Source organism: Haplochromis burtoni, unplaced genomic scaffold (genome assembly GCF_018398535.1).
Source record: "Haplochromis burtoni strain Fernald_Lab_line unplaced genomic scaffold, NCSU_Asbu1 Contig_23, whole genome shotgun sequence".
Lineage (NCBI taxonomy): Eukaryota > Metazoa > Chordata > Actinopteri > Cichliformes > Cichlidae > Haplochromis > Haplochromis burtoni.
The window spans coordinates 253,609-264,680 of record NW_024582384.1 but is presented as its reverse complement, the minus strand read 5'-3'; the positions used below and the strand labels follow the sequence as shown (position 1 = coordinate 264,680).

The 11,072-nt window shown below is 40.0% G+C and overlaps 1 protein-coding gene across 2 annotated transcripts; it reads right to left on the bottom strand.

Annotated features, from left to right (window-relative positions):
* Positions 1-201: 201 nt before the first annotated feature.
* LOC102305338 (serine/threonine-protein phosphatase with EF-hands 2) lies at positions 202-6,991 on the bottom strand. 2 transcript variants are annotated; one of them, XM_005917336.3, is made up of 19 exons: positions 6,650-6,991; positions 6,246-6,316; positions 6,139-6,156; positions 6,008-6,016; positions 5,792-5,919; positions 5,287-5,341; positions 4,932-5,107; positions 4,713-4,827; positions 4,055-4,101; positions 3,797-3,963; positions 3,047-3,083; positions 2,569-2,718; positions 2,107-2,457; positions 1,843-2,028; positions 1,623-1,765; positions 1,309-1,415; positions 1,030-1,193; positions 839-926; positions 202-645 (listed from the first exon to the last, which is right to left on the bottom strand). In XM_005917336.3, exons 2-19 carry the CDS (start codon positions 6,295-6,297, stop codon positions 461-463), a joined length of 2,178 nt encoding a protein of 725 aa, XP_005917398.1. In that variant the 5' UTR covers positions 6,298-6,316; positions 6,650-6,991; the 3' UTR covers positions 202-460. The 2 variants fall into 2 exon arrangements, with proteins under 2 accessions (XP_005917398.1, XP_005917399.1); XM_005917337.3 differs by lacking the exon at positions 6,008-6,016.
* Positions 6,992-11,072: the final 4,081 nt, after the last annotated feature.

Below are 11,072 nucleotides of genomic sequence, written 5' to 3'. Positions count from 1 at the left end.
TGGTAGTAAAATACATTAAAATTAAACTTAAGTACAGGGGAGTCACGCCCTTATTCACCAGCTGTATTAAAAAGTGTTACCATTTTTCCCTCTCCTGTAGTCTCGAGGAACTGTGAATAAACTACGATGTGTATCTGTAACAGTATCTGCTCCAAAGATGTTAATAGTGCACTGAGTACAAATAGACAAGCCAGTATTGCACCTGTTTGATGTTTTTATTCACCAACTAAACAGGTGAACTTTCAGTTAGATAAAAACTTTAAAAATACATAGAAAGTTTTTTAAAAAGTGGTGAAAAAGATCTACGTTGCAATGGAAAAATAATCTTTTTAGTTCATGATGTAAAATACTACTAGTACCCCCAACTATTAAACTTTTCATGATTGTGCATCAAGGTAAAACGTAAACACAGCCCTTCCAGCATTTCAGCTGGTGCAGCTCCAGCTCCCGGTCCATCCTCTCAGGAATGTGCAGAGAGGTCCACCAGACGGAAAGCCTCCATGAACTCATTAATATCGATGCTTCCGTCCTTGTTAAAATCGATGCTCTGGGCCAGGTTTGCAATGACATCATCACTGATCTCTGTCTTGAGATGAGAGCTCAGGAGTTTCCAGGTTTGGCGAAATTCCTCGTAAGAGATCAAACCTTTAGGAGGGAGAGGAAAATTCACAAACTTGTGCTATATTGTGTTGGTGACCTTAGAGCTGATCTCAGAAGGTCTTTCACCCATTCACAGAAATAACAGAGCATATAAAAAAAACCAGTCAAGCTGAGTAGTAGGACACGGGTCCAACACTGCTTATAAACACTAAAACTGAGAGTTTGGTTGTTAACTAACCTGAGTGATCTGTGTCTATGATCCGAAAGATAGTTTCCAGGTTGGAGTGGTTTTTGTACATCGTCTCCAGTAGGCTGGTATCTGATATCTGTCAGGACAAGATGCATGTTTTGTATTTTGGGGTGCCATACATTTTTCATGGTTTTACAGCTCTGAGCAGAAGGGAAGTAAGTTAAGAACAAATGAGTCACCTCTAGTTTGGGCTCAGTGATGGAGAGCTCCTTCATCCACTCCTGGTAGTCCACCATACCATTCTTGGTGCTGCTTACAAGCTGTGGGCGCAGCACTCTCCAAGGCAAACCCAGCTTCAGCACGCTCTCTGTGGCACTTGCCCAGTGACTTGGAGAGATTATCCCTACGAAAAGATGGGAAGAATGACGAGCCCTCACACTCTCATATGCTGCCGTTATGATGTGTTTTATGTTCTGAAAATTCTGAATGCTATTTAGTGTAAAGCAGTTACAGCTAACCTGTGTTGTTAGGATCAAACTCTTGGAAGGCACTTATGAGATCTGACTTGTGTACGAACAGCTGTCGCCTGAGAGCTTGTAGAGCTGATCTCTCAGTCCAGCCAACACTGCCGAAAAGCCAAGAAGGAAAAGAAAATCCTCAGGGATTTCATATTTATTAAAACAATGTGTACAGCCATCTTCAGCAAAGGTTTTCACTTGATTTTCCACTTTTCTTCCAACTCAAAATAACTTTTTGTCAGAAAATCTCATGAAAAACTCTTTGAATTGTTAATGTTAAAATAATGCTTGACTATTTCTCTGTGCTCCTTTACCTTTGTCTCAGTGTGAGCTCTCTGCAAGTCCTGCTGGCCTGATACTGAACAAAGTGAGGGACCAGATCAGCTCCCATTCTTATATAGGCTCCTCTATTGCTGCCCACCTCGTAGTAATTTGAAGCCGAAAAAATTGTTAGTACCTGGATACAAGAGAAGAGATGATGGGAAAAATAAAGGTTTCTTCTGTCACTCAGAAACCTGTGCTTTATGTGCTCACCCTGCGGTTGTGGCAGAACTCATAGCCATCCTGTTTGCATTCATGGGAGCGGATGAGGAGCTGCAGGTTGTGTCTTCCAAGAACCTCCTCCGTGACATCTGGGCCCCAGTAGCAGCCTCCCCCTCTCACTTCATTGGGAATGCAGCCATTTTGGGGCATAGGATCACTCCACAACAGGTCTACCATCTGGACAGATGGTATCAATGAACTGTATGAGCACTCTGAAGAATTGGTCTATGTTTGACGATCCTCACTACCACTTACTTGTTCCCACTCGTGCTCGTAGGTCTCTGTTCCTTCTTCACACTCTGGGTCTGAGTCAGAGTCTGGCTTCTTCCTTTCTCCATACGACTGGTCAAACCCAGCCAACCTACGTCTTTTCTTCAGCTCGTCATCCACGGACCAGTTCATGTGCTGATGGCTGGTGTGGAGGTTATGCAGTGAACGTCGTGGGAGGCCTTGAGATGGGGTTGAGCTGTGGTGAGTCAGAGATCGCACCCGAGGTCGAAAGTCCACTGGAACGCCGGCGTCTCCGTTCCTTCTGTTCGTTGTCTGGCTGTTGCTGCCGTTCACGGCTAGCTTAGTCATCTTTGGAGGTCTGAGGGTTGACGCATACTGTGCATGTTGAAAAAACAAAACACAGATGAAGTATGCAGACATTTCTGTTTTCTTAGAACAAAATTCCGCTTAAAACACAACGAACTGAAAGTGAAAGGTCTTTCTTACTTTGTGTCTGTCCACTCTGGCTATTACGTTCAGGTCTGTTGTGTCAGAGATCCCTCCATGCGCAATCAGCACCTTGTGATCAATCACAGTAGCCAGAGGTAGCCAGCTGAAGATCTTTTGGAGAAGCTTAAGGATCTTCTTGCCGTGCACCTGCAGATCAAGTCATCTTTATCATACCTTGTATATAGTCACGGTCATTATTATCATAATCCATCCTCTTCTGCAGGGCTATCACAAACATAGATATAGACAAATATTCACTCCTAAGGTAATTTTTTTCTGGCAGTAACTTTTTTTACAGATGTAAAAACAGTAAAATTCAATGCATGTTTAAAAAAATACTTGAAAATTCTTTCTTTTTAATATTGTACATTCTAATGTATTTTTATGCATTTAGTTTTTTATATATTATTTGTTTATTTGTTTACTGTTTGGGTGTCAAACTGAATGCTAATATTAAAGTAAGTTTAAGCCTTACCCTATATTTTCCCAAAACTTCTTTAGTAAAGCCATATCTGGGAAAACACACAATGAATGACAAAATTAGTAAACACATCACATGTTGGATCGATATAAAAATGATTTCTTTAAGCTAGACTGTCAGGTTCGACGCTGCCCCGACCGGCGACCTGTGTGTGTATGTGTTTGTTCTCCTGCTCTGTTTTTGTCTCCGTTGTAGTTGTTACGCGGTTGCGTAGCAACGGGAGATGCCCGACCCGGAAGTTCCGCCACTCTGAGTGGTCCCACCTGCAACTAATTCCTCGCCAGCTGCTGCCAATCATCCACCGTTGTGACAGAACTATTTAATGGTGTGGCAGAGTGACAGACAGCGCTGGAGTATTCCACCAAGCCGGGTAGTGACTCGAATTCAGCGAGTGTTAGACAAACGTTTGATAGCGCAGGGAGGCTAACCGCATCTGTTTGCCTTTTTTCCAGGCTACGAGTGAGACGGAGATAAGAGAGGAGAGACTTCACTGTTCACGAAAGTTGTATGGACACACGAGGGGAGCACGGAAGGGACTTAGCACTATGGATTACTTTGGATTTGCTTCACTGTAAATAAAGACACTGTTCAATCTTAACGAGCGATCCGCGTCTGGGTTCTCTTACTCATCACCCCCGTAACATAGACTATGACTGCATTCTGACTGAAGATGTAAAACAAAACAACAGAAAGAAAAAATGAGAGCGAGATTGAGAGAAGGAAGTGTTCTGAAGACTGGCTTACCTGAGGTTAACAATGTGGTCCTCATGGTTCCCTCTGTTTAAATGAACATCATTGGGGTAGACTAGCAGGAACCCAAACAGGATGAGCAGAATCTCCAAGGAGTTTTTGCCACGATCCACAAAGTCCCCATTGAACACATACGGTTTCTCAGTAGATGGCAAACCATTCTGGACAGTTTTAAGAGGAAAGTTTGATCAAATTGAACATCTATGAGTGGCAAGCCTGTTTGAAATGTGTGGATTGTGTAGCCTAGCCTACTTTATAGAATATCAATAGCAGATCTTCTAGCTGCCCATGGAGGTCTCCTGGAAAAGAAAACAGAAAACCTGTTTATTTCATCATATGACTGCTGTGACTACAGTAGACTGAAACTGACAAAAATAATCAAATAAATCATGTGGTAATGATCATATCAACAAAAACAATACAAACTATAAATATGAGGTTTAATTATTTATAAAGCGTTACATAAATCAATATATCTGTAGGTGTTTGCCACCATAATAATTTATCCATCAAATAATTTCACAATTTGTCTTACTTTCCCATTTTATTTTATTTTATTTTGTTACACATTTTCTTATATTTCTTCCCAGGGCATATTTATTTGTTTAATTTGTCGCAGAAAGTCACGTCACATTTATTTTTTGTTTCATTGTGCAAAAAAAGACAATAACAACAAAGCAAATAGGTAAGTAATTAATTAAATAAAAAATAAAATAACATGGAAAAATAAATGGAACTGAAAAGTAAAGCTACAAACCAATAATAACAAATAATACTTAGTATGTATTGTTCTTGATTTTGATTTTGATTTTGACGGTTTCAGTCCTCCATAGCTGGGTGCATGCTCAAATAGTAGGAAATAAAAAAGGCACAGTTTGGGGATCAAATCTAGGAAAGGCCTGTTGTGTACCACATATTGTAATCTCCTTGGTGTGACAGGAGGAAAGATGACTGATGTTTGGAAGAATTCTTAGAAGTCTCCAAGTCTCCCCAAGAATCTGCAGAACATATCGTGCATGGAGCTGCTACTGGGGGAAAGAAATCATGTATGAATAATCCGAGTGTGGAAGAATAAGGCAAAAAAAGACTATATCTGCCTCCACTGTGCCTACTGTGCCACTGTACCTACTTGCTTGTGCTTAAAAGCCTCGACAAGCTTTGACACTCCGCAGAACGTCATGGGGAAGGTCAAGTGGGGCCCCGTGTAGCTGTCTGGTACATCTATGCTCTTGTAGCAAAAATATCTTTCCCATTCTACATCACGGCAGATTTCGTTCTCACGAAAGATGTGAGAAATTAGATTTCCTTCATTAGAGACAGAGGAGAAAAGAAACGGACGTGGATCAGTGCAGTGAGGAAAAGCTACTTTCGTGCTTCTCAGCAGGGAGCAGGCTGGGTGAGCTCGGATTAGCTCACTGCCTGTAATCTAATGAAACCTATAATACCGCGAATGAAACTGTGTGTGATAAGAGTCACTGTCTTACTTTCACTGCTGGCTGGGGTGAAGTGGTCCATCAAGAAGCCAAAAAAACTGTACAGCTGCAGGAAGTGAAAAAAGTAACCATAAAAATGACAGTTTGTGAAATCATACAACTAGTCCGGTAAAACTGTGCTTAAGCAGAGTGGACACCGGACCCCTTGTCAGTGCAGGTATCATAGTTAGCTGATACTGATGTCATGTTTTCAGATGTCTGTTATTCATATATCAAAGTATAGGACACATTAAAATTATGACCTATGGCAGACAATTAGTGTCTGTATTAAATTCAATAGTAGAAAGCGATGTGATGACCTGTCTTATAGTTAAAGCAAATATGTCAGCTTCATAGTGATGCTATCCAAAACGGGCAATACATCCACTAGCTGTGCAGGTATTCCAGTCTCTACCAGAAAATTGCATGACCAACATTATAAAACACCGGAAGATGGCTAAAAATTACTTTCATAATGCATATATGACACCGACTTACATTAATTGCGTGAGCTCACCTTGATCTGATCTTGCTGTCCTGCATATTCAATAGACTGGAAGATGTTCCACGTGCACCTGCGTCTGATCTCCAGCCGGGCAACATACTGCCGATACCAGCGCTGAATCAACAGAGCCGCTCTGATTGCTGAAGATTTGGAGAGAAACAACAAAGCACTCATCTTCCATTACCAGTACTTTTACACTCTTAGTCAGATCCAGGTTGAAACACTTACCAGTGGCAGCTTTACCGCATGCATAAAAGTGGAGTTACATTTACAAAAGTTAAACTTACTGAGAATTTTTCCAGAGAATAGTTTGAACTATACACTATAAAAGGTACAGCTGATGGAGTAAATAAACTTACCTGGGACTGAGAGGCTCACTAAAATGGGAGAAGACACTGAGTTGTAGTTTTACAATTTCAAAAAAGCATTTCTTTAAAGAAGAAAAAAAATTGGAAAGTAGCTGCACCTCTGTCACATTTCTTCTGCTGTACTTCTGATTTTCTCAGGCCACAGCCCATGACCTCTTTGCTGTTGTCACTGTCAGAAACAAAGACAAAGATACTTTCACGCAGAAGTCTGAATTTTCTGAGCTTGTGTTTTGCAACCTGGGAATAGTGCAATAATAGATCTCTAGATACAAAATAACATGCTATACTTATTTTTACAGTTTAACTGACACTTGATTTATGAAATGTTCCCAATAAATCCAAAACAGCATTCACAACACAAGTAACGTAAATGTAAATAAATGTTAACCATTAACAGAATAAGAACCTTGGCATTTAATATTAATATAAAAATATTAATATAAAAATGAAGAATACACAGCAAAATCCAAACAAAAGCCCACACTGAACATTAATAACTTACCTGGCCACGTCCCCTTCCGTTCATTACCTCCTCTCTTACACCTTATAAAAAGTATAGGTTATAACTTTATGACTATTTTGTTTCCCTTGTGTAGCAGCATGGGAAACCGCACGTCCTCTCTCCACAGCTACAGCACCCCAGCCATCACAACAACACACCAGCAAGTGTCTCAGACAGGCTCCTGCGATTGCTTAAACAAAACAAGATGCAAGTGGATTAGGATTAAACCTTACTACAGCTGGCATCTGCGCTGAATAAACAGATGACAGCTCTAATAAAGGGCAGCAAGTGTTTTGAAAGGAGGCTTAGCTGCAGTAAATACAGATTTATTCATGAATGAAGTTACAAGTACAGCATGTACTCTAATTTGCTCTCTTTCTGTTCCTTCAGCTAGTTTTTGCTCACACCTCAGTGTTTCCAGGCCTCTCACCCTGAAGGAAAACGTTTTTTAATTTTTAGTTTTGTAACACTATTAATGTCTCTCAGGTGCTTCATAGTATGACTGGCAGCAAGACTATTGGATTGCATAACATTGTTGCACCTTTATTAAGTGCCACCTGCAATGCATTTCACATGTTGTTGCGTTTCGATACAGTTCACTGTACTAATATTTGTCTTTATTAAAATGCTACCACTGAAGTTTCCCCGTCTTGCTGTGTTAAATGCTGCCACACCTCCCGTGCCCTGTTAAGCACCAATGAAAATTGTTCATCGAACTCAGCTTGTTTTCAGCGTCCTCAAGAAAGTCGTCTGTGATGTCTGCTTCTAAACGTTTGTCCGTGTATAAAGTCTCTGTGTGATCCCAGCCAGCAGCACCTGTTGGTGCTGTGACTTTCTACGACAAGGAAGTGGTGGGAGACGTCTGCTACTCAAGGACTCTCATTCATACATAGCTGCAAGCTGTCTAAAGCTGGAGAATCCCACAGTGACACACACACGCCCACCATCAGTGCGCTGGACTTATTACTCACACTTTGGGGAAATGGTTGACTAAATGGTTGAAGGCTAAAACAAGGGCAACTACAGAGCACACTCGGAAAAATCCATTACTGAGAGATGTTACAAAGAAGAACAAAAAGGGGGTGACACACCAGTCACGAGACTGGATGCGCCGCCATGTGGCAATACACTGCGTTACAACAGCAACTGTTACAACACCCACACACAGAGCAACAAGCACACAAAAGAGAGAAAGCAAAGGGGGAGAGAGAGAAATGGCAGAGACCCACAGGAGGACTGGAGCTCCATGACTATTCACCACCCAAAAACCAAAAATGGCAACAGCCAGTATGGGCATGGTAGCTATGTCCATCTTTTATATACAGTCTTCTACACCCAAAAAACTGCGCGTGTCGTGTAAAATCACTTTTCTCTGTCTTTTGGCTTCCTTCTCATTAATTCGCCTCTTGATGTCTCAAAAGTTTCCTGTGACCATTTGATGAGTCTGATCTCCATGCCAGATACCACTGGATTAAAATCATTCAAGTAAGCTGAATGTAAAAACTAGCATACAAAAATGCTTCTCATGTATTTTCAGTCTGAAGTTGTTCATATTACAGATTTTCTTTAAAAAAAAAAAAGCACTACATCAGACTTCATCTGCACAGAAAGTACTTGTTTGCACATGGTTATATTTAATTACTGGTTTAGGGTTGCCAAAGGGTTGGATGACATTAACAGATTTATATAGAATAGCATTACATAACTATGTTTTGTGTGTGTGCATGCATGTGTGTGTGTGTGTGTGTGTGTGCGTGTGTGTTTGCATGTGGTAACAATATACAAATTAAAGCATTCCAGCCCTGAGAGGCTGATTCATGGAAAATTTAAGACCTGAGGTTAAGATCTTTGCAGTGTTGTTGAGACCCATACAGCATCTTACGCAAGACTATTTTCCATATGTGAATTATGTGGGTTTAAAAGGCTCTAAAATATTATTGTAATAATATGAAGCAGTTACATTCTGACAGAAGTATTTGTACTTTTACATAAGCAAGGTAGACCTACAATATGTTCATAATTAAACCTTTTCAAAAAATAAGTGTTTAAATAAATTATGTTCACAGACTTCTACCTTTGGTAACATTGTGTCAATTTGCCCCAACAAATTAAAATACTATATTCTGTAAGCTTATCACATTATTTTGATCACAATATGACTTTCTATTTTGAAATTAAATTTAAGAAAAAAATAGTACAAGATACTGAAGAATAGAGAAGGGGTATCTATCTGGTAGTACAACCTGAGTGAATGTATAATATTTTCCAAAACTGTGAACTGAGGTAAAAACACATATTTCTTTTCCATATAATACATAGATATTTACATGCATACATACATGTAAATATATTGAACAGACAGTCATTTAACTTTGTGCAGGTCTTTATCTAAGGTGAAAGACAGACTTGTTATATCACCTCCAAAGGAAAGTATTGCAAGCAACAGCTTGCAGCATGAATTCCTTTGGCAGCGTGGAAGAATTCTTGTTTGGTATCCGCAGGCTGCAGATAAGAGAACCAATTTGGCCTCATGAGAAAGTTTGGCTGCTGCAAATTTAGTTGTTAGTTGAGGAATCTGAAGAGACGGAGGTCAGCTAAGGACGCAGAACTTGTAGCTGCCATTCCATACAAGTCTGTGGCCTCGCATGACCCACAGAACTGTGAAAGTTTTGTTTTTTTTAGATATTAACATCACCTGCAGCAATCATTGTTGCTTTGTATTACATTTCTTCCCTCAGGATCCTGTCCTTGAAAAACAGCTGCAGAGAAATAATATCGTTTTTTTGTTTATCTGGGGAGATTTCCACCTTTCATGTGATGCCCGAAAATGTGAGGTGTGATACAAACTGATAATCACCCATGTGCAGAAATAAATGCTAGTTTGTTGCGGTTTGTTGAAACCAACTGTATTTTTCCCATGATTATAAACTGGGGTCTGTCGATGGGTCATCCGTTGCCGCCTTTCACTGTTCAAACCCAAATGTGTAGTGCAAAAAAACCCAAAACACATATATGATATAAATGGTTTATTCAAAGAGTTTTAGTCAGGTTTTGAACCTCATCACAGTACAGAAACAGTGTCAGGAAAGGTTACAAGTGATCTTATGGCCTCGGGCATTACTTATTTCTGGTACTGTCCTACTAGACTTCAGTGCAGCAGTTGATACTGATGACCACACTATTTTATTACAGACATAAGAGCATGCCTTGGGAATTAAAGTTACTGCAGAGTAGTGGTTTGAATCATATCTATCAAATAGACTCCCATCTGTTTATGTAAATGAGGCATCTTCTTCACACACAAATGTTAGTTATGGAGTTCCAGATAAACACACACAACAGTTAAACTGCAGGAATGTCTTAAAGACATAAAGACTGGGATGACGTCTATTTTTAGTTTCTAAATTCAAATAAAAGGTTATTGTACCCACCCCTGAAATTCTTAGAAAAATGACATCCAACCAGAGACTTACTCTGGATGTCATTATCTTGGCCTCCAATCACACTGTGAATAATCATGGAGTAATTTTTGACCAGGATGTCATTCAGTGAACATATTAAACAAACATGTAGGACTGCTTTCTTGCATTTGTGCAATATCTCTAAAATTGGAAACATCCTGAATGGTGCTTAAAAACGACTTCATGCATTTATTACTTTTATTATCTGCTTTTGTAATATATTATTTTCAGGCTGTCCTCAAAACTCCCTGAAAAGCCATCATTTGATCCAAAATGATGCAGTAACTGCATTATTGTACTGGAAATAGAGAGCATATTTCTCCCATATTGGCTTCTCTTCATCAGCTCCCTGTTAAATTCAGAATTCAATTTAAAATGCTTCTCCTCACATACAAGGTCTTAAATCTTCAGCCCCCATCTTATCTGAATAATAATGATCATACACGTCACCCTAAAGGAGCACTTCACTCAGACTGCAGGCTTACCTGTGTTTCCTAGGATATTTAAAAGCAGAATGGGAAACAGAGCCTTTAGCTTTCAAGCTTTGGGACTAGTTCTCAGTTTGTATTCGGAAGACAGACACCTCTACTTTTATAATTAGGCTTAAACCTTTCCTTTTTTATAAATGTAGAGCTGGAGTTGGGGTGATCCTGAATCCTCCCTGAGTGATGCTGCAATAGCCTAGCCTGCCGGGGGCTTCCCATCATGCACTGAGTGTTTCTTCTTTACTCACCCTTTTCACTAACTTGGTGCTTACGCACCATTCTGCATCTAATGAGTAGTCACTATTTATCTCTGACTCTCTTCCACATACTTTTGTCCTGTCTGTCTTCCCTCACCCCGACTGGTTGCCGTTACCCCTCTATGAGTCTGGTTGTTACAGAGATTTCTTCCTGTTAAAAGGGGGGTTTTCCTACCCACTGTTTCCAAGTGCTTGCTCAAAGAGGATCATTTGATTGTTG

Bases quoted from the DNA above. Each gene is read 5' to 3' on its own strand.
- LOC102305338 (XM_005917336.3), bottom strand. From the start codon at position 6,297: ATGGGCTGTGGCCTGAGAAAATCAGAAGTACAGCAGAAGAAATGTGAC. The intron at 4,828-4,931 runs GTAGGTACAGTG...TTCCCCCAGTAG, and splicing joins AGGCTTTTAAGCACAAGCAA to CAGCTCCATGCACGATATGT. The intron at 2,458-2,568 runs GTAAGAAAGACC...CAACATGCACAG, and splicing joins CCAGAGTGGACAGACACAAA to TATGCGTCAACCCTCAGACC.